The 27045-nt window shown below is 51.8% G+C and overlaps 13 protein-coding genes across 13 annotated transcripts; 5 read left to right on the top strand and 8 right to left on the bottom strand.

The window, feature by feature from the left end:
* Positions 1-311: 311 nt before the first annotated feature.
* APUU_80516A (DUF3176 domain-containing protein) lies at positions 312-2399 on the top strand (the record flags this gene model as incomplete). Its single annotated transcript, XM_041696806.1, has 3 exons — positions 312-865; positions 927-1099; positions 1153-2399. The coding sequence occupies 3 exons, from the start codon at positions 312-314 to the stop codon at positions 2397-2399; spliced, it is 1974 nt and encodes a 657-aa protein (XP_041562399.1).
* Positions 2400-5429: 3030 nt separating this feature from the next.
* Positions 5430-6056, bottom strand: APUU_80515S (uncharacterized protein; the record flags this gene model as incomplete). Its single annotated transcript, XM_041696805.1, has 1 exon — positions 5430-6056. One exon carries the CDS (start codon positions 6054-6056, stop codon positions 5430-5432), a length of 627 nt encoding a protein of 208 aa, XP_041562398.1.
* A 2891-nt stretch (positions 6057-8947) lies between these two features.
* APUU_80514S (uncharacterized protein) lies at positions 8948-9315 on the bottom strand (the record flags this gene model as incomplete). Its single annotated transcript, XM_041696804.1, has 2 exons — positions 8948-9202; positions 9262-9315. 2 exons carry the CDS (start codon positions 9313-9315, stop codon positions 8948-8950), a joined length of 309 nt encoding a protein of 102 aa, XP_041562397.1.
* Positions 9316-9997: 682 nt separating this feature from the next.
* On the bottom strand, positions 9998-11333 carry APUU_80513S (putative zinc metallopeptidase; the record flags this gene model as incomplete). Its single annotated transcript, XM_041696803.1, has 2 exons — positions 9998-11268; positions 11321-11333. 2 exons carry the CDS (start codon positions 11331-11333, stop codon positions 9998-10000), a joined length of 1284 nt encoding a protein of 427 aa, XP_041562396.1.
* A 609-nt stretch (positions 11334-11942) lies between these two features.
* Positions 11943-12300, bottom strand: APUU_80512S (uncharacterized protein; the record flags this gene model as incomplete). The annotated part of the gene is made up of 2 exons (XM_041696801.1): positions 11943-12029; positions 12106-12300. 2 exons carry the CDS (start codon positions 12298-12300, stop codon positions 11943-11945), a joined length of 282 nt encoding a protein of 93 aa, XP_041562395.1.
* A 509-nt stretch (positions 12301-12809) lies between these two features.
* APUU_80511S (Mrp/NBP35 family ATP-binding protein) lies at positions 12810-13971 on the bottom strand (the record flags this gene model as incomplete). Its single annotated transcript, XM_041696800.1, has 4 exons — positions 12810-13489; positions 13551-13670; positions 13723-13861; positions 13912-13971. 4 exons carry the CDS (start codon positions 13969-13971, stop codon positions 12810-12812), a joined length of 999 nt encoding a protein of 332 aa, XP_041562394.1.
* Positions 13972-14215: 244 nt separating this feature from the next.
* On the top strand, positions 14216-15974 carry BFR2 (AATF family protein; the record flags this gene model as incomplete). The annotated part of the gene is made up of 3 exons (XM_041696799.1): positions 14216-14273; positions 14328-14427; positions 14480-15974. The coding sequence occupies 3 exons, from the start codon at positions 14216-14218 to the stop codon at positions 15972-15974; spliced, it is 1653 nt and encodes a 550-aa protein (XP_041562393.1).
* A 287-nt stretch (positions 15975-16261) lies between these two features.
* APUU_80509S (uncharacterized protein) lies at positions 16262-16897 on the bottom strand (the record flags this gene model as incomplete). Its single annotated transcript, XM_041696798.1, has 1 exon — positions 16262-16897. One exon carries the CDS (start codon positions 16895-16897, stop codon positions 16262-16264), a length of 636 nt encoding a protein of 211 aa, XP_041562392.1.
* Positions 16898-17562: 665 nt separating this feature from the next.
* On the top strand, positions 17563-18675 carry APUU_80508A (uncharacterized protein; the record flags this gene model as incomplete). Its single annotated transcript, XM_041696797.1, has 1 exon — positions 17563-18675. The coding sequence occupies one exon, from the start codon at positions 17563-17565 to the stop codon at positions 18673-18675; it is 1113 nt and encodes a 370-aa protein (XP_041562391.1).
* Positions 18676-18736: 61 nt separating this feature from the next.
* Positions 18737-19765, bottom strand: APUU_80507S (NAD(P)-dependent alcohol dehydrogenase; the record flags this gene model as incomplete). Its single annotated transcript, XM_041696796.1, has 1 exon — positions 18737-19765. One exon carries the CDS (start codon positions 19763-19765, stop codon positions 18737-18739), a length of 1029 nt encoding a protein of 342 aa, XP_041562390.1.
* Positions 19766-20536: 771 nt separating this feature from the next.
* APUU_80506S (uncharacterized protein) lies at positions 20537-20917 on the bottom strand (the record flags this gene model as incomplete). Its single annotated transcript, XM_041696795.1, has 1 exon — positions 20537-20917. One exon carries the CDS (start codon positions 20915-20917, stop codon positions 20537-20539), a length of 381 nt encoding a protein of 126 aa, XP_041562389.1.
* A 361-nt stretch (positions 20918-21278) lies between these two features.
* APUU_80505A (uncharacterized protein) lies at positions 21279-21494 on the top strand (the record flags this gene model as incomplete). Its single annotated transcript, XM_041696794.1, has 1 exon — positions 21279-21494. The coding sequence occupies one exon, from the start codon at positions 21279-21281 to the stop codon at positions 21492-21494; it is 216 nt and encodes a 71-aa protein (XP_041562388.1).
* A 715-nt stretch (positions 21495-22209) lies between these two features.
* APUU_80504A (putative ABC multidrug transporter) lies at positions 22210-26936 on the top strand (the record flags this gene model as incomplete). Its single annotated transcript, XM_041696793.1, has 7 exons — positions 22210-22404; positions 22456-23237; positions 23297-25005; positions 25065-25375; positions 25437-25600; positions 25655-26101; positions 26165-26936. 7 exons carry the CDS (start codon positions 22210-22212, stop codon positions 26934-26936), a joined length of 4380 nt encoding a protein of 1459 aa, XP_041562387.1.
* Positions 26937-27045: the final 109 nt, after the last annotated feature.

Genomic DNA, 27045 nt, shown 5'->3' with positions numbered 1-27045 from the left:
AGAAAGCCAATAATTATGCTGAACTCAGCCTGAAACACCGATAGCCCCTTCATTCCTGTACCAAGATGAGAGCCTCGCGGGACGAACCGCCGGGAATGGAAGACTGCAAGGCAGACTCGGCGAGGGGAGTCGGAGGACTCGCGAATAACAGCGTCCCAGTTAGCGCTACCATGCAGGCTCTAACTCTTTATCGGTACCGTATACGATCGCGCATAGCTGGCGGTCTTGGCGGCGTCAAGGGTGCGTTGAAGTTATAACAGTTGAAGCGCCGGTCGCCGTTGTTTCAATTTCAAATTCAGCAGACTGACAGGATGGCGACGGACAGTGAAAATTCCATTGGCATTGGCAATGGCCATAATAATGATAATGATAATAATAATGACAATGGAACGCCATACGACCTGTCAACCCACATACAGAAGCGATCAGACTCCACAAGCGAGATCGAAATGCCGCGACGAACCATCCCCGAAAACCCCAGCGACGAGTACGAAAAGAACGAAGATGACGAATCAAAACCAAAAGACAAAAAGCCATTCCTGACGACGCTGAACGAGCGGTTCGTATGGGAGATCCTGGGCCTGGTGCTTGCTGCTGGGGTCCTCGTCGCCCTTGTCGTCGTCCTCGCCAAACACGACCACAAGCCCCAGCCGGACTGGAGCCATATGTCGCTGAACTCGCTGATTTCATGGATGAGCACGATATCCAAAGGGTGCATTGTTGTGTCCAGTACCGAGGCGCTGGGGCAGCTGAAGTGGGTTTGGATCTCGCAGGGGGCGCGACCGATGCGCCAGCTGAGGACGTTTGATTCTGCGAGTCGTGGATTATATGGCGCTGCAGAGCTAATTTGGACCTTGCGGGCGAGGTATGCATTACTCGGTTGAATCAGTGAATCAGTTGATCAATGACAGGCGCTGACTTGATAGACACTTCGCGGCGCTTGGGGGCCTGGCGGTCATTCTGGCGCTGGGCATCGACCCCTTCGCGCAGAACCTGGTGCGATATTACCCAGGGCTGGTCGACGATCCGTACAGTCAGGCCGTAACTGGCGCATCGACATCGTACGCTCTTCAGGGCCCGACGGTTTCGCGCGCAGCCGGTAGGTTGCACCTCCACAAGCCCTATATCAGATCATTGACTGACACAGCACAGCGCAAGGCGTCGACATGAACTTCAAATCGAACGTCTACAACGCCATCCTGAATAGTGATCCCAAAAAGCCCTGGTCCATCCCGCAGTACTCGTGCCCGTCTGCGAACTGCACCTGGCCGGCGGCGGCATCCCTCGACGCATACTCGCTCTGCACAGACATCACCCACGAACTGGTCACCGCATGCCACGAAACAGGCGAAGACGATCGGGTCGCAGGCGTCACAAACTGCACCGTCACTCTCCCAAAAAGCAACCTAACAGGGTGGTACATCCGAGGCGACACCGTCTTCAACGCATACAAAGGCTTCGTCATCCGCCAAACACTCAGCAACGACTCACGCTACGCCTACTCAAACCTCACCTTCGGCAATGTCGTCCAATGGATCACCCCTCGCCTCCCCAAGGGCTGGTACAACGGCTACCCACCCCCAAGCAACACCACCTGGGCCGCATCCGAGTGCGCCATCCAACCCATCGTACGCAGTTTCCGCGCCCAAGTCACAAACAACACCTACTCCGACCAAACCCTCGCCATCTGGACAAACTACACGACCGACAAATCAGGCTCAATGCTCTTCCACCCTCCCTGGGGCCCTGAGCTCGGAATATACACCCCCGGCCAGACATTCAAAATCTACTGGTCGTCCACCGTCGCCATAGGCAACTTCTTCCAGGCCATCTTCGGCGGCGAGTTCTGGCAGCAGGGGTCCTTCTCGCAGGCGTTTCACGCGGATAGCACAGTCGAGTACGCCGCGACGGATGTAATGCAGGCTATCGGCTTCGCGGATATGGCCGGGTGTACTAAGGATCTCGCGACGCGATTCGCGTGCATGATGGGGAATGTGGCCCAGGCTGCTTCCAAGGCATACCGCGACTCAATGTATAACACTACATCTGTGACGGCGGCAGTGGCGACGCCGACGGTGGAAAGGGCGGCGAATAGTACCGAGGGCCTGGCGCTGGGGACTGTTCGGGCGAATGCGACGTATGTGTCTGTGCAGTGGCAGTGGTTGGCGCTGCCGGTGTTTGTTTGGGTTGTTGCTGCTGCGACGCTGGCGGGGACGTTGTGGAAGATGAGGAGCGTGCCGAAGTGGAAGAATGATGTTGTGCCGCTGTTGTTTTTGTATAGAGATGAAGATAATGATGAGCAGAGAGAGTATGGGGTTCCGGTGCGTGGGGTGGATGGGGTGGATGATGTTAGTGTTAGACTGTATGAGAGAGACGGGAATATGGTCCTGGAGAGGTAACCTCCATTCATTCTCACTTAGCAATGATACACTATATACGCAAACATCTTCGTTTTCTTGCTATATCAAGCTACAAATGTGTAAACCACCCTTGCACGTCTTTTTAACCGCAACCATTAAAATCTTAATACCCAGAAGAGTGGAAGCTATTTAGAGGCGGCTACTGTGACGGTCCACCGAGTTAGGGCTCACGACGGCATTCCCAATCGGGAACTGTAAACCAGGCGTCGCTCTCGTTGCTTCACTCGGGGTTAACTATCCGGGAAAACAATTATTTAACATATACACCAGTCCACATTATCAAGCAGTTTTAGGTTATTTCTCCGGAAAGCAGCAGTTGCCCGCATATTAGTACCTTATCGCCTATAGTGAGAATACCTCCAATATACATCACCTGCAAATCTCCCGAATTAAATCTCCCAAAACCATCTGACTGGCCGCATGACCATCCCAGCCGCTCATCCGCCCAACTCTGCACCACCCCTGCAAGATGGTCCGTTCTCTGCTTTAGTCGCGGTCTGATCCGCGCGGGAGCAACGCTTCGCCACATCTCTCCTCCACTCCTCTGAGCAGAGATTCGCAAAGATTCGCAACTAAACCAGTCACATGGTCCCCTTATCTTGGATGGAGGGAGGGCGCATCGAGTCGGAGAATCGGGTTCTCCCTGAGCTATGAACCTTCCCGCCCTCTGCTTCTGAGACACCCATCCACTACGCGTGCGGGGTTGTAGATCGGTTGGGTACATCCACTATGGCCATTAAATGTTGAAGCAGGAATCAAGTATCGGGTCTGGTTCCGGATCTGATCTGGTCCCGTTTAGGCGTCAGGCGACCACACCAGTCGACAGTTCCGAGTTGCAGTTGGCCAGTGCGGTCTTTGGCAGAGTTGCCCTAATCCTGTAATCCGGTTCTTTCCGTTGCGGTTCATGGCCGGAATTTCCGTCTTCGCCATTTCTTGTTTAGAGTCTCGTTCTCTTCTGTATGGTTCTATTGCTTATCAGTTAGGGCAGGGTGTCTGATATAATATAATTCTCGGTTATTATAATAGGAGTTAGGTAGAAGAATCAAAATCTAGTTGCGAATTCTCAGTAGTCACTTATAGGACTTTCTAGTCTTTATAGCTTTATAACGGCCTTCTTGGTCCGAGGCCATTCAACGATATCTGTTCGATCGCATGCGATGTCACAGTTTCATCCTACTCCACTGATGAGATATTGGAAACTCCATACAGAAGACAGACAGTGACACCTCTGCTGAGTATAGCTATAGAAGCAGGGAGGGAAGCTAACCACCTCTAACAGGAATATACAGACGACGTCAAGTCCCAGCTGGAACACAGACAACTTCCGTTTGCCACTCCAGTCCTATTCTAGTGTCAGCCTAACCAGGCACCATAAATAAAACACTCAATAGGAGCGTGTATACACCCAACCCTAACCAACAATACAAACGACACCCGATTGGAGCACCTCGTCCATTTCAAACCAAATAAACGGAAACTCCTATATTCCTTTCTTCCTTAGTTAGTTAGTTGGTTAGTTTTTATGAATTAATAATCAGGCTCTGGCCAAATCAGCCTGGCGAGATACCAGCTGAACCCTCGTGTTAGCTGTGTTAGTCTGTGCCACAGAAAAACGCCTTGCATCCCCGCCCCCACTCGCACCACCACCACCACACACTCTCTCTTTCACCCTCGGTCGGGGTGAACCCTCTCTATTCTACCGCATTTTATGAATCCTTGAATGAAACGGAGAGAAGAGCCCAGAACCGATACCCCTCACCTCTGAAAATCTAGCCAGTAGCCACGTATACATTATAGAATGTATGTATGGAGCCTACCTATACCAACCTATCACAACCATGGATGGATGGATGCCTATTGAGCCGCATATTCGCCACCGTGTTATGTATTGTGTTCCCTAGGCAATTTATCCGAATTACCTATTGGAAATGTTCCGATCATCCGATGTGATTTACGTGGATGGGTGCATATGCAGGGCGCATCGCTCCCTTTGGTTGACGAGCTTGTCCTTGTCCTTGTCGAACCGTTCCACGTACCAGCAGGGTCTAGTTCTGGGCGGTGGATCGTATTGAATTTGAATAGGAAAGACGAGGATAGTTAGTTAATATGGGAAAAGCAAGGTTAGGTAAGGTTCTGAGTGAGCAAGTGAGTCACTGCCTAGATCTGAAGAGGGGAGGGGGTGGTGGGGCATGTCATCTTCAGGGCGGATGGTTCTTGTGTCGACTACAGAGGGATCGGTTTGTGCATGCCTTGGTTTCGGGGACGGGATTGGGACGAGACTAGACTACCCTTTGTGAGTGTGGGGCGGGGGGCCTGAGGTAGGAATGTTGTAGAGGATTTCACAAAGGTGTAGTATGCTATCTACCAGAGGACTAGGTGGATACTTTTGCTTGAATGGATGTGAATCGAATGACTCTTGATTGTTTAACTAGCATAAGACATAACTTGAACAAAGGAAATAGTAATGGAAGACAGTGCAAGAATACATGAATCAGCTAGGTGTGGAAAATATCCAATAGCAGTGGATAAATCCAATCCTTCAATGCGGGGACCTCCTTGGTGCAGAAGCTCGAAGCCAAATATGCATGAGCTGAGTGACTCATGGGAATTAACCAGTAAGAACAAGGCAAGCGAAGCTCAATGTTTTTCTGCTTTTGATGGAATTATCACTTTTTTTTCTGGTCGGGGTTCTTTTTCGACGCCATGTTTGAAAAGCGAATCGCAATTTGGATGTATTATTGCGTGGTAAGAAAGAGGCCGTCTAGGACGGCTCCAATGGGGTAATCGCATGAGGAATGGACCCGTGGGTGTTATCAACTCATGGATAGCAAACCCTTAGAATAGATGTGCGCGGTGAATCCGGTTCACTCTAATGGGGTTTGGGGGGTGGCCCCGACCCGAGGGTTGTAGTGAGCACCTGGCTGCAGTTTGACAGATGGTTGATCGAATCGGCAGTGTTAGACATCGAGACGTGGACGGTACAGTGCGGTGCGGCATTGTTCCATAGATTCAGCGGTGGTACTCAGCCGGCCGGTAGATGCGCGAGGACTCTTTAACCCGCTCGATACGGTCAGCTGCGTCCGAGTCGTAGAGCGATCCCCTGGATGGGGAGCCACGGCTGGAGGATCCACGGTGCGGAGAAGGGTAGACGATAACGCGGCGGCTCTTGACTGTGCGCGGCTGGCGCTCGATGATCTCAGTGACAGGTGAGGAGCGGCGAGGGGCAACGTGGTATGAGCGGTCGTAGCTGATGACCGGGGTGTTGGACTTTTCGGTCAGGAGCTTCTGGGCCTTTGCCTTGTGCTTCAGGATGAGGCCGTCCTCGATAGCGAGGAGCAGCTCACGGGTAGCGATGCACTCGCGTGGGATCTTGACGAGTGTTGGCTGGTTGCGCTCACGGTCGACGGTCGAGTATGACTTGCTGTTCTTGGAGTAGAGGTACTTGTCGACGTCGGTGGCGTACTGGTCTCCGCGGTCACACAGCTGGCGGCCCTCCTGGTGAGTCCGGAAGGGGTCGTTGCACTGGTAACAGTGGTCGGCGTGTCGCTCAAAAGACTCCATGACGTACTCCTCGTCGGCCCCGAGCTCCCTCACGGGGAGGACGGGATGAGAGTTGACGATGACAGGGGCAGGCATGCTGGATGTTCGTCGTAGACGGGGTTGCTTGGGGATGGTGGTCGTGGCAGGGACGCTGCGACGATATAGAGTCTCCCGGATGGAGAAGGGCGGCCAGGAAAGACGGGACGATACGTAGGGCGACAGCGTGACGGTGGTGAATGAAGCAGTCGATGTGTTGATGTGTGGATGTATCAAGAGTATAGCAGTAACGTAGCACCAGTGTTATGGGTGAGTTTGGTATGCGTGCTGGTTGAGTGTTTGTGGTGTGTTGTGGTATGAGAAGAAGTGAGGATGGGGGGGGGAGGGGGAGGGGAACTATATAGATGTGCGGGAGGCATCCAGGTTCCACTGGAGCACCCACCCCAGTCGCGGACGAAAGATTGGAATGACAGCATTGGTCACAGGAGACACGGTGAAGGAGGGAGCAGTGCACGCAAAGCAGAGAGAGTTCCTACAGTAGCGGCGGATGGCTGCCTGGGGCGGATGACTCGAGGCACTAACTTAGTGCCGCTTAGTGCCGTGCTATTCCTTAGCTGCAGGCTGTGCTCTCCGTCTCTTTCTGCTCGTTCTCGCTCTTTGGAGGACCTGCCGACACCCTGATTGGTCAAATCCCTGCTTTCTGCTCCCTTCAGTCGGTCAACTGCTCTTGTCCGCTATGCCCTTCCCAGTAGTCGGCGTCGAGGAGTCACCGCTGAAGAAAGCCTCTTTGTGGCTCACCCTCGTATCTGCGCCTCATTCTCTTCCCGATCCCGTTAGCAGCAACCTGAGCCACACCCTCTGTGTTACTATCCAGTTCCTGCTGCCTGTAATCCCAGGCTGGCCGGTTCACCTCTTTGTTATCGGAAATCAACCTTGCACATATCGCGATTTCCATCGATCTCATCGGTTGGTTCGTGAGCCTCGCTGCAGCTCTGGCGACAAACAGTCCCATTCGCTCCACAGCCGCTCGCCTCTGCGCGACCATCATTCTGAGACGATGAATGTCTGATCCGTTCTGTCGGTACCAACATCTGTCTATTTTCGTGCATTCTAAGAATAATGGTATTCTGGATTCACGTATTCTGGCCGTCACAGATTGTGGACCGAGCGCTAGGATCAAGCTGTCAAAACCAATACTCGTAAGATAACAGCTCGGGAGGAACCACTGGGCGGGCGGACCCTGTGCCTGTGCTTACTGTTTGACGGCTTACCGTCTCAGCCTCGAGTTCAGCCTCAAGTGGCTCCACTTAGTGGCTGCGACTCAGCCCCTTTGCGCCAGTTCTCGACTCTCTTTCGCTCCCTCGTACTCTCCAGCCAACGCTCCAGCCACAGTCTAAGTTACAACGATGTTGGTCTTCTTACGAGCAAGCCTCTGGCGTCACGGAAACCAATGCACACCATCTCATGCACGTCAATACTCAGTCTGCGAGAAGTTCGTCCCTGATGTAAGATTCGATGTCATGCTTGACGCGCGCGAGGCGAAACGTGAGCTTCAACGCATGTCATCCTCTCTTCTCGCACAAGCTTCTAGCGCCCGGATGTTTCGCGCTTTCTCATACGAAACGCACACCCAATACTTTCTGCCTCAGTCAGTATAAACTGAAACTCTTTGAACCCCATGGAAAGCGCCGACACAGTATCTTCCCCTGGGCGTTACGCTTCCAGTGCAACGGAACCCCCTCGGTCATTGGATCTTCATTGATCTCGTGTTCTAGGCTCGACCACTCATGGGCTAACAAGTACATCTAAAAATACTTCGTCCGACCCCTAAACTGTCGATATCTGGCCTCTTTCCCTCTGTCAACTCTCGACCATCAAGGTAGGCTCCAGAGTTTCTCTCGCCCATGATCTTCTGGCCCCCAAGCAGATCACGCACACCCCTCAACTGCCAGAATTAGCCAGAATTAGATCATGCTACGGCCAAACCCGGCAAGAGGCTGCGAGCTGCTGCCGGCGCACTCTTTTTGACCCTTTCAGCAGCAGCCGGGCTACCTCAATTGGTAAGCGTGAGACTTGATCGCAAGGCTATGATTAGCCACGTTCAATTAGTTGATAACTTGATGGTATTTTTTATTCAGTCAGTGCCAAAGTGGATATACACACGGGTCCCACCTGCAGCCCTACTACCGGTATACGGGACCGTCGTCAAAGCCACGGGGCAGTGTTTCTAGAGGAAACCAACAACAAAATACTCCGTAATAATCATTTCAGGGGTAATCTGCTCTTGCGCAGGGGTAAGCGATAATATCGAAATCGTCATCGGGTTTTTCGCAACTTTGCGGAGTTCCAACCCGTATGCCAAAGTTGCCAAGTATTGCACTCGGTCCCGGCCCGCTCAGGGACACCCAAATTTAGACAAACTCAATGTCTCCAGAAAACACGAGGAAACGCAGATCCTCGAGTCGTTAAATTGCCAAATTTGATCGAGTGCTATTCTATTTATATTTGGACTTCAATACGAGGCAACACGTGTGACCAAAACACGTTACACAGCTTCTCGGAGATTCTTGGAATTGCCCAAAAATATATATTTGTTTTTGCTTCCATTCAAGTGTAACTGGACAAGTTTGGTAAATCGTAGAGCTGCTAGAAAAGCACGTCAGAAACAACCTCCTTTGTCAGTTGAGGGAAGTTTCGTATGTATACGTTCTTTCTCATCTTAATTTAGGACAGAACCTATCTATAAATATCCTACAATGCACAATACTAAAGCAACATATGTCATCTGATAAGACCCAGCAAATTCTAAACAAATGCCCATCGTCCAATGGCCACAACCAAATGACGAGCAATATCCATTCCACGAACAAGAAATTGCAGTCCAGCCTCACAGACGTATCCCGGCCGTTCCTCCCATCTCGAACCAACAGGTTCATCGCAGCCATGAATACCATCCATCTCCCGAGCGCAGAGGTAAGTAGAAATGTAGGTTATCGATAATCATCCTCAAACTCATCGAATTCATCAAAGCCATCCATGTCCTCATCCTCGAAACCATCCCAGAAACCCGCACCACCCAACTCGGCAAAAGCACCGAAACCATGTAACCCCTCCAAGATAACCAACTCGGCGTAGTCGTTCAGAACAGCCGAAAAGTACGCAGGGTCTGTGCCGTCCCAGCCGAGCCAGAACATGTCCATCATGGTGTAGAATGCTAGCAGCAGGTTGTAGAATGGGCGGTAGGCCTGGCGGTTTGGTTGGTTAGTTGGTGTTATCGGATTCGGTGTTGATGTTGGGTGTTTACCGTGATGAAGTGGAAGAGCTGCCGGGGCCATTCTCGGATATTGAGGTTTGGCATTTTGCATTGAGTAGATTGGCTAGCTCGACATGGGCGGCGTGAATAAAAACTTTCTGGTGGAATGGAAGACGCGTAAATGACGAAGATGATTGTTTTGGTTGGTGTGTTGTGGTGTGGTTTGTCAGTGGCAGCGAGAGGTATCCTCAGCTTCAGCATTCACTGAATGGACCATAGAACATCATCATTGGGGATCATTGCAGTCAAATGTGAAGATAGGCATATGTGGTTTGTTTGAGGTCTATGAAGCAAACTTGAGCTCTGCGAAACTTGGGGTCAAATTGGATTGATCGAGATGGGACTGGATTGACGAGTTAACAGGCTAAAACAAGATACTGATAGAAAGTGAAGTTGGTCAAGAAGTTCATGAATGAGGCAGTTTGTAACCTGCCTCAGGCGCTAACTCAGCTGCTTCTGTTTGCTTCAACCAACACTCAAGTCTGCAACTCCCAACTTATTCATCTGTTTCTATCCTTCATCCTCCATTCAAAGAACTTTGGCTTAAGCATATTCATCGGATATTATATAACCTACGGGACATGTAATGGCCAAAGAAACGCGGAATATTCCTTGCCAACAGTACAAGATGTCTGAAATCTTTACAAGGGCAGCGGAGGTATCAATAGCATATGCTGGAAGAGCAAGTAGTAAGAAAATATTAATTCTGCTATTGAATGTCTTTATGCTAATTCAAACACTTCGTCTTCAAAAAAGTCAGCGCCCCAACGGCCATCGCATCCACCGCAGTTTTCAGCGTAGGTTTCATATCCGGTCCAAAGAACGGCGAGTGGTTACCAGGCAGCTCATCTATTGCATCTCTCGAAACAGCATCGTCCCATTTCTCCGCCTCAATTCCTCCAAACAGCCACATGACATACGGCGCCCCGACAGCTGTCGCCAGCAATGAAAAGTCCTCGCTCGCCGTCGCGGGTTCCGTTTCCACCAGGTTGTCTCCGAAATAGGACCCAAACGTCTTCTGCAGCTCCTTTACCGTTTCTTCATCGTTGTTAGTTGCCGGGGCGTTGATGGTATGCGTGATTTGCGGCTTCTCTGTTGCCCCCGATGCTGCACACTCTGCTTCGATGATCCGTTTGACCGCTGTGCACAGTCGTTTCCGGACCCTCGGCTCGTAGGACCGCAGACTTAGTTTAAGATCGCACTGGTCTGGTATGATGTTCGGCGCGTGGCCCGCTTGGATACTCCCGCAGCTGACAATGGCCAGCTCCCCCGGTGTGATCTCGCGGCTAACGATGCTCTGCAGGCGCATGACGATCGAGGCACCGATGACAATCGGATCAACGCACATCTGTGGTGAAGAGCCGTGACCGCCACGACCAAAGATGCGCACGTCAAAGGCGTCTGTGGCCGTTAGTAGCCGCCCTGGCCGAACGGCAACCGTCCCGGCCTTCATGCGGACAACGTGCTGCGCGAGGACAATATCCGGCTTGGGGATTTTGTCATAGAGCCCATCGTCGAGCATCGCGCGGGCGCCGTTCAGTTCCTCCTCCGACGGCTGAAAGATCACGACCAGGGCTCCGCTCCACTGGTCTCGTGCGGCATGGAGCAGCTCCGAGCCGCCCAGCAGGCCCGTAACATGGGTATCGTGTCCGCATGCATGCATCACGGGGACCTCTCTGGCGTCCTTGTTCCGGACGGTTCTTTTACTAGCATACTCCAGCCCTGTTTTCTCCTCCATCGGGAGTGCGTCCATGTCGGCGCGGAGCAGCACGGTAGGACCTGGCCCGTTTCGCAGGATGCCGGCGACGCCATACCCGCCGATATTAATGTGCACCTCGAAACCCTGTTTTCGGAGATGGTTGGCGACGAGTGAGGAGGTCTCCTTCTCCTGCCCCGAGAGCTCGGGGTCACTGTGTATTTCGCGGTAGATGGCCTCATAGGGCGCCATGTCCGGGCGGTATTGGTTGACGATGCCATGAAGGGCATTGCATTGTGGACCTGACTACCTTAACATTTACTCTACCAGGCCTTGTTACTTATCGGGGCTTACCTGAGCTCTGCATCGTGGGAGTTTATGTGTGGGTAGACGGTTGGTTACTGAAACAAAATCTGGGGCACAGCTGCCTCTTAAGTTCAACCCCTGGTAACCCCATCATGATTACTGGCGCTCCCCGGAAAGTCGGGGCCTCCAACATGCAGGGGATAATGAACCGTCTATGGAAGCGAGGTAAGCTTACGCTGGATCGTTGACTGGCCGATTGGGCGAGCACTCGGCAAATTCCAGCGAGCTCGGCAAGTGCGCCACTCGGGAAACGGCGCTCGCCAATTCAACACAGTTGGATGGCGAAGCTCCTGACGTCGGCAAGTCTTTGTCGCCAGCCCTAGCCTTGATTAACCGCAGTACCTTGGTTCAGAACGAAGATCGGCACATTGCGCATGGCCATACTAGAGGTAGTATATGTCCGCGTGCAGGCGATGATCCGCTTGGGAGTAGTATAGAAAGAGAAGTTGTTTCATTTCACTGTTCGGCGCTCACCGTACGCAGCAACACAAGTCGCCCTCTAATCTGTTTATTGTCCATTCAAAGTGACATCAACTCATGGAAACAGCACATCAATAGCAATTGAATTAGAACCGTCATCAACTACCTGAGAATTTAAAGGTGATTCCGCCTATCCGTCGGGTTCCAAAAGGGGAGGCATTGGTCCCTCAGTCTCGCTGTTTCGCATCCGACCTTCCTGATCTGGGCCATGTCGGTCCTGAAGCAAATTGTCAGATTTTAATACTGAGTACCGGGTATTTGCCCAGCTAAGAATGATTTGTTTCGTATCGTACCTGGCTAGGCCATCTGTCACTGCTGTACTGGACCCGAATAGCATGCGTACCAGACCTTCTCTTGATTTTGTCGAGCTCGGCGCTTATATCTTCAAGCTTTCGGTGTAATTCTGAGAGCTTTTGTCTTACTTCATCGAGCTGCTTTTGGCGAAGTTGGATGAGTTCCTCAGGGCTGAGATACATCCGGCAGCCCATGGTGTTAGAAAAACCAACGAGAAGGTTGTTTTCGCTAAGAGTATGGAGGTGCTGGAGGGCTGGTAGCTCTCTGGATCAGGGGCATCTCTGGTTTCATTAAATATTTCCAGACGGTGACTGGCAAAGTTAGGTTCTGTCGGCTGTTAAAGCCTAAATTGGGTGGACTGACCGTGGACTGAGGATAGAATATCGAGAGTTCAGAGCGGCTTCCGATTCGAGCTGCGAGACGGCGTACAGAATATACGAGTGAAAATATGAGACGAATAGGATGACTTGAAGGTAGTAGGAAGGGAGAATAATATGAGCCCTAATAGGAAGGATTGATACTATTGCATGCTATAGACTATGTCTCCACGAGTCATCCAAGACCATCTGCAGCTCTTGTGAGTGAAGTTACGTATTGTAGTTTTGCCGTAATGGAGTTTCAGTGGGATATATAGTGAGCTAATCTCGTTTAGTGGTTTAATATAATAGTATACAATGCCTAATATATAACACAGACAGGCAATCTACCACTCAATGCCAACCTTCTTAGCGACCTTCTCCGCCACATCCGTAAAAGCCTCCCTCCTTACGCTCCTGTCCCCTTCTTCCGCAACAACAGTCGGCACACCACGATCGGCATCCTCACAAACCCTCGCATCAAGCGGGATATCACCCAAAAAATCCACCCCAAGCCGTTTGCACTCCGCCAACACGCCCCAATCCGCCTCGCCACCATGGCCATGATCATGGCCATGCTTGTCATGCAGACCAGCCGAGAAAATCTTCGTCTTGGTCCCACACTCCGGACACGCGAAGAAGGCCATGTTCCGCACCATTCCTAATACAGGGACATCCATGCGCTGGAACATCCCAAACCCGCGCACCGCGTCCCGCAGAGCGATATCCTGCGGCGTCGTTACGATAACTGCACCATCGAGGATGATCTCCTGGTTTATTGTGAGCTGTACATCTCCGGTTCCTGGTGGTAGATCGAGGAATAGCACGTCCAGCGGACCCCAGGATACAGAGTGCAGTAGTTGATGCATGGCCTTTGTGACCATAAGACCACGCCAGGAGATAGGGGTTGTGTCCATTGGTTGGCGCTGGATGTCGGTTTGGTTGGGTTGTTCGGGGGGTGGTGGGAGGAGGTAGCCCATTGACATGGACTTTAGGCCGTAGTTTGTTAGGGGGATGAGGCAGTTTTCTAGTTACGAAGTTAGCTAGAACTGAGGAGACGGAGTTACTCCATATTGTGAGATACGTACTATCGTCTAACCGGGGTTCGCCAGAGAGATTGAGGAGCGTAGGTATAGATGGGCCAAAGATATCTGTGTCGAGGATTCCGGTGCGGATGCCGCGGCGGGCGAAGGAGAGGGCGAGATTCACTGTCGGGTTAGAGGTGAGCTTGACTTCGAATAGAGATACGAAGGTACACACCAGCGATGGTCGATTTCCCTACTCCTCCTTTCGCGGAGGAGACAGCAATGACCTTCTTCACATCGCGAATCTTGCGCTTCTCTGGCAGGCCGCGGCCGCGACGGGGAAATGGCGGCGGGGTGCCGGAGCGCGGGAGGCCCTGTGTTTGATTAAATCGGTGTCAACTGATACTGACTCAGGGAAACAAACCAGCGGATTATCATGTCGCAGACATTGAAATGTCGAAAACAACCTCCGTTGTACACTCATCTTCTGCGAAAGTTGATGTCGTGAGGAGAAGCAACGGCGAGCCTGAGGCCGAACCCACAATACTGCCGACGATAAGTTCTCACCGCCGGCAGAATAGCCCCAATTGAGAGCTCCGAGAGCGCTCCGACTTGTCGAAGTGGTTAGCTTTGCCTCACCGCCTCCTGATTGCTCGAAAATATTGTCGCGGCAGAAAAATAATTTCTCCAGACAAATTTGCTCACGAGCATTCGCTTTTGCATAGAAAATGGCGCCAAAATCGCTGGCAGAGCAGATTGCTGACTTGGAGGACCTTACACCACGAGGTATTTATCTGGACTTTTGAGACTTCTGGTTCAAAGTCATGGCTGACCGATTAGACTTTGATCCTGAGGATATCGAGCGCGGTGGGAATTCCAGCGATGAAGAGGCAGACGAGAAGGATGCCAGTGCCGGCAGGGAGCACTACCAAGCTGTTGGGTTAGTTTATCCATTGGGAATGACTTTGCGGCACTGTGTTAATTGCTACTAGGAAAGCGAAACTTCGCAACGAGGACCCCGTCTCGTTAGGGAAACAATATGCCGGTTCGCGAGTTAGCCGGGATGCTCTTGAAGAGGAGAGCGATGATGATCCGTTCAAAGAACGCTCGGGCGATGAAGAGAGTGAGGGTGATGACGATGTAAGCGACGACGATGAGGAGGACATTTCCGAAGAAAGTGAAGTGGAGAGGCCGCGCAAATCCAAGGCTGTCAGCAAAAAGGGTCGACTGGATGAGGATGATTTGGAGATGGACGGGTCAGAAGATAGTGAGGAGGACGAGGAAGAATTTGACGAGGAAGAGTCCGACGAAGACGAGGATGAGGAGGACGACGAAGATGAGGAAGAGGAAGAGGAAGACGAGGAAACTGCAAAGCCATCCAAACGCCGAGTGCAGTTCGACGACGCCAAATCCGACGACCGCGAACAACTCCGCCAGCTAATGGCCACGGACCAAAAGACCATCGCAGCCTCCATCTCGCGAGCCTCCAAAGCGGACGCAACAAAAGGCCGAGCCGTCAAACAACAACGCTCAGCATTCGACGCCCTTCTCAACGCTCGCATCAAGCTCCAAAAGGGCCTCACGGCAACCAACCAACTAACGGAAGCCCAGCCCGACGTTGATGCCGACACGGACGCCTTCAAATCCGCCGAATCCGCCGCCCTCACCCTCTGGTCCACCCTCGAAGACCTCCGCCTCACCCTGGTCGACGCCCAAACCACAGACGAGTCCAAGAAGCGCAAACGCCCATCCCCAGCAACACCAAGCACCTCAACCTCCTCCCTTTGGAAACGCATGGCAGATCTCGAGTCCGACTCCGTCACGCACCGCCGCGCAGTGCTCGACAAATGGTCCCTCAAGGTCCGCGGCGCAAACGCCACAACCCTCGCAAACTCAAAGACGAAGCTCCTCGGCTCCGCATCCGGGAAGCAGCAAACCATCACCGCCGTGCTAGACGCCCACGTTGCATCCGAGACGGCGGATCTCCGCAGCGCTAAGCGGGCGCGCAACGCCTCAGTTACCCCAACTACAAATGGTGAAACGGCTGAACAGGTAGATATTTACGACGACAGCGTCTTCTACCAATCCCTTCTCCGCGAACTCGTCGAGCAGCGCATGTCCTCCTCGGACGCGATCACAAACGGCCTGGACACGCTGCACCTCCTGCCGTCGCGCAACGTGCACCATGTGACGGGTATGCGCAAGGACAAAGTGAAGCGGGACGTGGACACGCGCGCATCTAAGGGGCGCAAGATGCGCTTCGATGTGCATGAGAAACTGCAGAATTTCATGGCGCCTGAGGAGCGCGGGGCGTGGACGAGACATGCGAGGGATGAGTTCTTTGCTAGTCTGCTAGGACGCACGGCGAGTGGGATGCTTGGGGAGGGGAGTGAGGATGAAGAGGATGTTGTTCGACGGGGTGGGGCTGATGGTGGAGAGGAGAGTGAGGATGATGTTGAGGGTGGGTTGAGGCTTTTCAGAAGCTGAATGGCTCCTCAGTCTTTTTCGTGATGAGATAGACTATATTGGTTTGGAACTAGGGTAGATATGGAGTTGATTAAGGTTTAAAAGTACATAGCACCGAAGTATAGAGCAAGCAAGCATTATATCAGCGCAATTTGTTGCATTGGACTGGTTGCTAGGTATCGTAAGTCATATCTCGTAAATAAATGTAAAATAATTGCAAGTGTAATTGTCAAGTATGTAAACGCCACCGAAATCCGTCCCAATTCCTTTGGTCCCTCTCGACAATGACTTCCTTAAATTCCACGACATCACTTCCCACCACCAGCAACACCAGCCGGAACGCCCACAGCCCCAGTAGGTGGCTCACACTCATACCGGGGCAAAACCGGCCCATCTGATGCCTCCCAATTAAAGTCCGTCCGTCGCGGCAGCCCCATCATCCGTTCCCTTACAGCTCGCTGCAGAGTATCCTTTCTATCCTCTTCTTCCTGAGGCGTCAGGAAGCGCGGGTACCCGTCGACATCGACGACAACGGCACCACTTACGTCGTTGTAGCCGGGTAGTGACGAATTGGAGTGAGAGTGGTTCAGCATGCTGGGGTCTGTGCTTGCGATTTCGACCTGGGATAGTTGTTGGTGGTGATGCGGGGTAGCGGTAGCTGACAGTGTTGTTTGGGATCGGTTTGAGGAGACGAGATAGTTGTACTCGGCTGGGGGGTCGATGTCTTCCCACTGGAATTGGGTTTCTGACGTGGATTGGGAGAGGGAGAGAGAAGGGTTGGGCTGTTGGATGGCTGGTGCCTGACAGGTATGTGTTTGTGTTTGTGTTGGCTGCTTGACTGGAGTGCGAGCTGTGCGGTTGAATAATGAACGCAGAGATCGTTGTTTTGTCTCTGTAGTTGAGGAAGTTGAATGAGACTGGGTCTCTTTGCGGAAGAAAGGCATGTTGGCGGTGTTATTGTTCTTGTTGGGTACGCTCAATATTAGGTCGACAACAAGTAAACAGCAGACACACAGCCTATCGGAGGTTCTGGACTCGACACGATTCCACAATGAAGTAGCTCAGGCAGAGCGAGTCGCAGCGGCGGCAGCTCGGGGCGGGTTGGTTCGACAAGCCCGGCTGACGTGGTGTAGGCGTTTAGATATGTCCTCAGTGTTTCAGCCCAATTTCGCGCAGAACCGGGAATCAATGCTTATGGAACGAGAGTTTCATGCACTCTTGACCGAGTCGAATTGCAATCCAGAATCAAGCTGGGTGTGCCTTTCAGCACCCTGCATGGATCGTGCAGGAGGGATCTAACCTCGGCTCGTGATAGGGCGTCGGGGTGTCCGAGCTGCGAGAGGGTGTCATTAGATGATTTCACCGCTTGATTGGGGTGGGTTGAACCTTGCAACTAGGGAGACGGTGTCGTCTGCCCCGAGAATGTTAGAAACTGGGCTGAGAAGAGAATAAATGAGGAAGAAGAAGAGGAGTTGGCAGCTGATGACGGTTGGGGTCGGCCCCTTTCTTGCCGCTAGTCCGGCTTTGTATACAATCAACACTACGGAGCAACACTAACAGCCCTCCACGGTTCTAGATCTGGTACGTGCACCCAGCTCCACCGTACACTATGGAATATGACATCCAACTGCCACTCTCCTCGTCGCCGTCCCTCCACCTCGCCCACCCAACCCCCACCGAATCCCGCGTCATCTGCCGCCAAACAGCCCCCGACTGGAAGGACGCCCTCTCACACCCTCAATACCTCGAGGAATACGCATTCTTGCTAACGGCGCCCCTCGCGCGCAACAGTGGTGTCACGTCATGGATCCTTGTTGACAAAACCCAACCAGAGGACAAGCGCACCATCCTCGCCTCCTGCGAGACGTTTCGCAAGGACGCACTGGTCGGCGATTGTGACGGAAATTGCACCAATGTCATTGCGCATGGAATCGCGAGTGTTTACTGTCATGAGCCTTTCAGGAAACGGGGATATGCCTCGCGGTTGCTCAGAGAATTGGCCGATGTGCTTCCCAGATGGCAAGTCGATAACAAGACATCTGTTGTCGGGAGTATACTGTACTCTGACATCGACCCGGGCTTCTATTACAATTTAGGCTGGACGCCGTTTGCGAGTGATCAGCTCGAGTTTGAGCCTTCACCGGTAGCTCATAATGCTATACATTTGCATGCAGAAGATTTAAGAGCTCTCTGCGAAGAAGATGAAGCACTCCTTCGAGCATCAATGTCAAAGCCATCACCGGACAAACATTCAAACCCCCGATTCGCAATAGTCCCGAACCATGAGCATGTCCTCTGGCACCATGCGAAGGAAGAATTCGGCTCGCAGAGACTGTTCGGGAGTGCGCCCAGTATTAAAGGCGCCATAGCCGGACCGCGTGGCAACCGCGTTTGGGCGACCTGGACGCATCGGTTTTATCGGCATCCTGACGTTGATTCTTCGGCCAATACGTTGTATATCTTGCGATTTGTCGTGGAGAGTCCAGAGGCCGCCGCTGAGGATGTATGCGCTGTGCTGGGTGCGGCTCGGGCTGAGGCTGCGGAATGGGGATTGGGAAAGGTCAAACTCTGGGCTCCAGAGAGGGAACTGGAAGGTTTGATTGAGCAGAGTGGTGTGCCGTTTGAGCGCAAGACGAGGGTACGTAATAGTATACCTTGTTTGCGATGGTATGACTCAGGGCCGGTGGATTGGGTCCTGAACGAGAAATATGCCTGGTGTTGAAGATGTCTATCATACGGCCGATCGATATTGGATTTCATGGCTAAGTTTATATCGCTTTAAATCAATCGCTCTCCGCAACCCTCACAACGATCTTCCCCCTCGCCCTCCCAGTCCCCAACTTCTTATACGCCTCAGGCACATTCTCAAACCCAAACACCTCATCAACCACAACGCGGAACTTCTTCTGCGCCAGCAGCTGCCCAAGCTCCACAAGATCCTCCTTCGAGTTCTTCATCGCCAGTGGAACAAACCACCTCCTCCCTCCTCCCAGGAACCGCGGCGTAATAAGCCTCCACACAGCAGTCATCATACTACCCGCCCCAACCTGCACCCACGTCCCACTCCCCTTCAGGAAATGATGCGCCTGCGCATACAAATCCATGGGAATCCCAATATGGTCGAGAACAAGGTCAAATACCAACCCCATCCCCTTGAGTGCCTCCGTAACATCCACAGCCGTGTAATCAATAACCTGGTCAGCACCGAGAGATTCCACGAGCCCGATATTCTTCGTCGAACAGGTAACCGTAACATGCGCGCCTAGCATCTTCGCGAACTGGATCGCGAAGACCCCGCACCCGCCCGAGCCCCCGTTTATAAAGACTTTCATCTCCGGTTTCGTTAGGTACGGCTTTACAGACTGGTACGCTGTGCGCACGGCGACTCCCAGACAGGCTGCGTTGTCGACGCTCACCCCTTCTTTTGGCAAGGGCGCTAGATCGTTTTGATTAACGAGGATATATTCCCCTGTTGTACCGAATTCTCTTGGGCGCGCGAGACAGCCGTAAACGCGCTGACCGGTTTTGAACTCGCCATTGTGCGAAGGGTGTGTGGCGACGACTTCGCCGGCGAAGTCGAGGCCCGGGGAGGCGGGTAATTTGCAGATGAGGGTGTAGCCGAGGATGGTGGATTGTTCGGGGACTTTGCAGTCTGCTGGGTTCAGGGCCGTGGAGAGCACTTTTATGAGGAGCTGGGAGGGTCGTGAGGGGGACGGTGGGGAGCGGGCGGAGGCGTTGAAGGTGAGGTTTTGGACGACGGAGGGAGATGTGCTGTCGTAGAGCCAGGCTTTCATCGTAGGTCGATGGGCCATGGTGTAGTGAAGTTGGATTTTGGTTGAGTTTGATGAGTTGTGATAGGAGTTGGAGTGAATGAGTTGGCTGAGTTGTTATTTTGCTGAAAGGTGAGACGTGCGGGGAAGCAGAAACAAACAAACACAACAGATGTCTCATATGTCTCATTTATTCGCCTCAGGCTTCTCAGGTGCATCTCTAAATTTAAGATTGCATTTAAACTGACAATTTTTAAGCAAACCACTAACGTGCCTCTAAATAATAAACCAGGGGGATCCTAATCTAAGGGTACTCACTTGCCAATCTATCCTACACCGTTGTGGATAATCTGGCAAGAACGATTTTGTAGTTAATGTAGGCTTTAAAAACAAAAATGAATTGAAACTTAAGAAGAATAAAAAGTAAAGATAAATAATAATAGATTAAAGGACAATTGCACCTGTTACTCGTCAGATGGTTACTCGCTGCAGTAGTATAACTAATTCCAGTTCCCACCAGGGGGTGATCCCTCCACCCTCGGGATCTTCCACCTTACTTCCTCCTCCTTCTCTCATCTCTCCGCCCCGCTACCTTTCCTTGCTTACCTCGTAGAGACTTCACCCAAATGTTTCAGAAATCTAGATCGACTGCAAAGAATGGGGGGGCGACGGACAGACAATGGAAGCGGGAAGAGGATCCTTGAAGCGAAACAGTCCGTTCTCCCCGTCTACTCACGTACAGTCTCAAAGAGGGCTGAGTTTGACAATTCTTTGACAGTCAGGAGCGGACTCCGAAGACCATGATTCGACGGATTATGGCTTTGGATACAGTGAATCAGATTGGCAGGAGGAAGCAGAGTTGTGGAACGAAGACGAGGAGGAAGATTTTGGTCGTGAACAGGACATTGCAGAGCACCAGTATACCGTCGACGGTGACACCACACGAACGGTGAATATTCGGCTCTTGCTCCTCGTCAGGAGCATGCCGATGATCTCGAAGACGAAAAGCTCCGCGAGACAGACCCCTTCACCGATGTAAAAAAACTGAAGATGGAAAGGCTTCGCGACGCGCTGCCGCTGCATCACGCGGCGTCCACTCTGGCAGAGAAGGAGCTCAAAGACTTTTTCATGGCCCATGCTGACGACAAGTTCGGCTGGGATCGAGTGGCCACCTCTGAATCCACACTCTTGCATCTAACCGCATGCAAGCTCAAGCTCCTAAGTATGCGGTGGCTACGTATCAGACGAGTTTAGAGGGTACCCCGATGCTGCAGTGTCCTGTCTCTCCTTGCTTTCCGAACGGGATACTCCAGGGCTTGATGGCGCATGCCTCCGGTATGGGTGTACATGCGGAGAGTGCCTGGAAGGGTTTCTATCTGCGCGAATGAGGAGCGCTTTGGTCTCTCGAGGAGAAGACAAGTACGACTCTACTGGGGCAGCCGTTGGTGATCGCAGATCTTGGATAATGTCCAACAGGTACAGCCTCAGGTACTTCGATCCTGATATGCTCAGGAGCCTCGAAACTAGCAGGTCACTGCGAAATGGCTTTGTGAATATGTTCCAACTTGCCGTAGAGTGTTTCGGGGCGAGGAAGGTTCCCACGGTCGACAATCTCGAGCGGTGGTGTTATAACAATCAGAGCGAGGGGGGACCGGATACCAAGAATTATCTACAATGCGCTGGGGCGCAGATGGGTTGCTGGGCAGTGCTCCGGGTCATGTTCGACGCTGCTAAGGCAGAGGACGAGAAAATAGGCAACGGGGGGTATTAACTCGGAATGAAGGGGAAACCATCAGACCTACCAACTTGCAGAAACGATCTTGAGTTTGAATTTGTTGTCAGGGTGTGTGTTTATGGCGAGGATAATATGTTTTCGTCGGGCATGGGAGATCGACTGAGAAGACAAGGATCTGTTGGCATATAATATGATATGGAAAGACAGCTAATAACTACTAGTAGGATTTTTGGTCGAATGGTATTTCGATAGGATCAAACTGTCCCGTTAGTTAAGCGGCCCTGGTGGAGATGTAAGTTAAATGACCAGGTTTAATGGTTTACCTGTGTCCTGCGAATGGTTTTGTTATCGTCTGTACACTGACCCTACTCAACCAAGCTCACTCAGGCGGCGGAACTCGATTTGTTTCTCATGGTATCCGAATTAATAAAGGCTGTGAACCTCCTCTTCGGTGGCCAGCGCATAGGTGGTTTCCCATCGTAGAAGCCGTCGCGTTTTGGGTTCCAGGCATTGTGGAGGGATGATGGGAACGAAGGAGAGTTGATTCCTCCCACTGTGTTATGATTATTGTCAATCAGGTGATTTATTCACGTGGAGTGGCGTCGCTGTCTTATTGTGGCAGGAATTTAGTAACTTATAATCTGACCATCTGACGGGATCGCCAGAGAATCGTTGTATGACGCGATGGCCGACTCGTTATCTTTCGGTCCAGGCTTCCGAATTGTAACTTCTCTTCCCCGTCTCCTTGAAAATGCCTTTCACGGCAGAAGAAGCGAGTTTGTTCCATTTTGATGGAGAAACATTCGATTTCAATCTCCGGTTCGAGCATCTTTTCTTCTCCATCCTTCCCTCGGCCCTGTTCATCCCGACTTCGCTATGGCGCACTCTTTGCCAGGCGCGGAAGCCTACTGTGGTGGACGCCCGGGGCTTCCAATTAGCGAAACTGGTATGCCCATTGGCAAGATATGTTCTTCTGATACAATAGCTAAACATGCAGAGTGCGATTGTGATCTATGCCGGGCTGGAGCTGACACTTCTCGTCCTGGCCGCCGCCAAAACCATCCCTACAAATAGCATGTTCATCGCCTCTTCTGTCCTTAATCTAATGTCTGCATTCTGCATGGTCTCTCTAAGTCTTCTAGACCATAGCCGCAGCCCACGGCCATCCTTTCTTTTGAACAGCTACTTGCTACTCACGCTCATTTTCGATATAGCGCAGACAAGGACCCTGTTTTTGTCATCTGTTGGCAAGCCTGAGCTGACATACAGCAGCATATTCTGTGCAGCCATCGCGCTCAAAGCGGGAGTCTTGCTCTTGGAGGCTTACCAGAAGACTAGATGGGTTACTTGGGACGCGAAGAAACACAGTCCGGAGGAGACTAGTGGAGTTTTCTCCCTGGGTGTTTTCTTCTGGCTGAATAGACTGTTTCTGTTGGGATATAAAACTGTCCTTAAGAGCGAAACTCTCTACCCTCTTGACAGCTCCTTTAATTCCGAAGCCCTTCATGAGCAGTTCGTAAATAATGTGGATTACTCCAAGCTCAAAGGCGACAAATTCGGTCTTCTCAAGGTGTTGATACGCACATTGAAACTGCAACTTATCATTCCAATTGTGCCTAGGCTTGCACTGGTTGGGTTCACCTTCTGCCAGCCCCTTTTCATCGAGAGGCTGTTAGTATATCTCTCCCAGCCGGAAGCTGACCCAAATATCGGTTATGGCCTTATCAGCGCCAGCGTATTCATCTACTCTGGGATGGCGATTTCCTGGGCGTTGTGCTGGTAAGTTTGCGTCTCTGTGAGGTGGGCTCGTGTTCTAATGTTCTCATGTTTGATGTCAGGTACTATCAGCATCGATTACGTACTATGGTACAGTCGATCCTTGTTGCAGAGACCTTTGCAGGCGCCACAAGATCTCGTCTCGGATCGAACGGCGATGGTGCTGCTCTGACCCTAATGAGCACGGACATGGAGCGCATCAAATCGGGAATCCGTGATGTGCACGAGATATGGGCGAGTATCATCCAAGTGGGTCTTGCAGCTTGGATGTTGTTCCAGCGGCTTGGTGTCGCCTTCGTCGCATCCATAGGGGTAGTTATAGCCTGTTCCACCGGGTTAGGGATCCTAGTCAACTTCACTGGTGATTCGCAACGAGCATGGATGTCTGGCGTGCAGAAACGGGTTGGCCTAACAGCCACCGCAATCGGTGGTATGAAATCGCTGAAGATCGCTGGCCTGTCCACGGCTGTGAGCGATTACATCCAGCAGCTCCGCATCGACGAGCTCGCAGCTGGTGCTCGTTTCCGCAAGATATCCATCATTGCAGCCGTCTTTGCGTGGTTGCCTCAGATTATCAGTCCTCCGTTGACTTTTGCAGTTACTCGTCACACACTTGATGCGTCGACCATGTTCACCAGCCTGTCATTCTTGTCGCTACTGTCGAGCCCCCTCTCTCGGGTTTTCCAGTCCATTTTTGATCTTATTTCCGCACTGGCCTGTTTAGGCCGGATCCAAGCCTTTTTGGAGGGCGATTGCCATCATGACTTCCGCCAGAATCTGGCTGAGCAGTGGCGGGATGCAGAAAAGCGACATGACCCTGAGAGCGCTCCTCATCCCTCAGACTCCATTGCCATCATAAACGCAAGCTTTGGCTGGAAGCAAGACAAGACTGTCTTGCAGAAAATCAGCACTCAAATTCCTCGCGCATCACTTACAATGGTCATCGGACCAGTGGGCTCGGGCAAATCAACATTATGCAAGGCCCTTTTAGGCGAGATCCCATTCAGCGATGGAAGTGTAACCATGAATACTCAGCTCAGGCATGTTGGCTTCTGCGAGCAGACGCCCTTTCTTTGGAATGGAACAATCAGGGATAATATCGTTGGATATTCTCAATTTGACACCCGGCGATATACCGACGTCATCAAGGCGACTGCACTGAGTGTCGACCTGGCGACGCTGCCACAAGGCGATGCAACAAATATCGGCTCTGACGGGGTCGCTCTCTCAGGGGGGCAGAAGCAACGGGTGTCTCTCGCGCGAGCACTCTATCTGGATTCGGATCTGTTGATATTAGATGATGTTTTTAGCGGCCTGGATGCCGATACGGAGGAGCAAGTATTTCAGGATGTTTTTGGCAATGATGGTCTGCTTCGAAGTCGCAAATCAACGGTGGTGATATGCACACATAGTGTCAGGCACCTTCCAGCGGCAGACTATATTATCGCCCTCAATGACGGCCGTATCGTCGAACAAGGCTCTTTTAACAGCTTATCTACCCGTCCAGGGTATGTCCAGCGATTGGGATTCAAGACTGGTTTGGAAACTACCACCAACGCGGCGTCTAGTCCCAAGCGGAAACCTGCAAGTACGGCATCGAAGGGCGGCACATCATTACCTGTTACACAGGGCCCAGAGGTAGACGCAGTGCGTCAAGTCGGTGATGCTTCTGTTTACAGGCATTATATCAAGAGCATGGGATGGTTCGTCGCAGGGTGTGGTTTGCTCTTCGCAGCGCTATGGGGCCTCTTTACCAATTTCCCTACAATATGTAATATTTCAGCCCGAATGTTCGAGCTTTTTGGACTGAGCTAATGCGTTTTCCTCTAGGGCTCACGTACTGGAGCGACGCAGGCACCTCCGGATACCAGTCGCACTCGCACGCTTACTATGCAGGGATTTATGCGCTGCTCCAAGTCTCAGCCATTATTGCTCTGCTCCTACTTGGCATAGCGCTCTTCATCGTATCTGTCAAGAAGGCAGGTGCCAAGCTGCATAAGCAAGTCCTGCAAACCTTGATGAAGGCACCCTTGTCGTTCCTTACCAAGACTGATACCGGCGTTGTGACAAATTTGTTCTCTCAGGACCTGAATCTAATTGACACTGAATTACCCGACGCGACATTGAATACGCTATTTTGCGTAAGTTTCCTGTTCGCGGTCTTCTGCAGTACTGGGGATTATTCTGACAAACCCCATACAGACATTTCAATGCCTCGGGCAAGCGGCTGTGATGCTCACATCGTCACTGTATTTGGCTATCAGTTATCCCATTCTCGGTGGACTGCTCTACGGCGTGCAAAAATTCTACTTGAGGACCTCCCGCCAGTTGAGACTGCTCGATTTGGAGGCGAAGAGTCCATTATAGTACGTCCCAGCTGCAGTTGTTGTTAGTGACACATGCTAACCTCAACCCATTAGCACGCACTTCTTAGATACTATCAAAGGCATCGCCACACTGAGATCATTTGGTTTCCTCACTGACGACATCCACAAAAATGCGCAATTAATCGACTCGAGTCAACGTCCGGCCTATCTTCTCCTCATGGTCCAGGAGTGGCTGAACCTAGTTCTTAACCTCGTAGTGATGATAATAGCAGCTGTGTTGACCACTCTGGCCGTGTGCATGAGATCCAACTCTGCCTTTGCCGGTGCATCCCTATTCTCCTTGATGAGTTTCGGTAGCAATCTATCCGGGATTGTCATATACTACACGAAGTTGGAAACTTCCATAGGTGCAATTGCGCGGCTGAAGACGTTTAATGAGACAGTGGCTCCAGAGGACCAGGACAATGAGGATATTGTTCCGGATGAAAACTGGCCGGAGTGCGGGATGGTCGAGTTGAAGGGGGCATCTGCACGATATGGGTAAGTAGTTTGCTTTCCAAGCGGGCTTGGAACGAGTGTTTGCTAACATGTTTATTATTTTAGACCAAAGAGCGACGACAATAATACCGAAAGCGAAATCCCACTGGCCCTAGACAATATTACCCTCACAATCCAACCGGGCGAAAAAGTCGCCATTTGCGGACGCACAGGCAGCGGCAAATCAAGCCTCCTCGCCCTTCTGCTCAAAATCCTCGATCCCCTGTCGACAGCAACAGGGGAATCCCAAATTTCCATAGACAACACTCCATTAGATAGAATCGACCGCAGGACCCTCCGCCAACGCCTCATCGCCCTCCCACAAGACCCCGTATTCTTGCCTGACGGGTCCACCTTCCGCACGAATCTAGACCCCTCTCACGCTGCTACTGCCGCTGAGTGTCAAGCCGTGTTGGAATCAATCGGATTATGGGATTTTGTCCAGGTGCGAGATGGTCTCGATGCGCCTTTTAACACGGGGACATTCAGCGCTGGACAGAAACAGCTCTTTTCGTTGGGGAGGGCACTGTTGAGGAGGATCATTCGGGGTAGGTCTTCGTCTCATCCAGGTGTTGGAAACGGAAATGGAGGCATTCTGCTCCTTGATGAGGTAAGCTCGAGTGTAGACCGGGAAACCGAAAGAGTGATGCAGATGATCATCCAGGCGGAGTTTAAAGACTATACTGTGATTGCAGTCAGTCATCGGCTGGATATGATAATGGATTTCGATAGAGTGGTCGTTATGGATCAGGGATCAGTTGTGGAAGTTGGAAACCCGGAGACGCTGAAGGGCGTGCCTGGGTCGAGGTTTGGGGAGTTAGTTGGGGCTGCGATCTAGATACTGAGCTAAGTGTTCATAGTAAACGGCATTAGTGGTTACCTTCACTTGGAACTGTATTTCAGCTCATTTGAGATCCCCAGTATACTGTCCCAAACAGGACGCCAAG

Source organism: Aspergillus puulaauensis, chromosome 8 (assembly GCF_016861865.1).
Source record: "Aspergillus puulaauensis MK2 DNA, chromosome 8, nearly complete sequence".
Classification (NCBI taxonomy): domain Eukaryota; kingdom Fungi; phylum Ascomycota; class Eurotiomycetes; order Eurotiales; family Aspergillaceae; genus Aspergillus; species Aspergillus puulaauensis.
The sequence above is the reverse complement of the archived record's forward strand: the minus strand, read 5'-3'. Positions and strand labels throughout refer to the sequence as shown.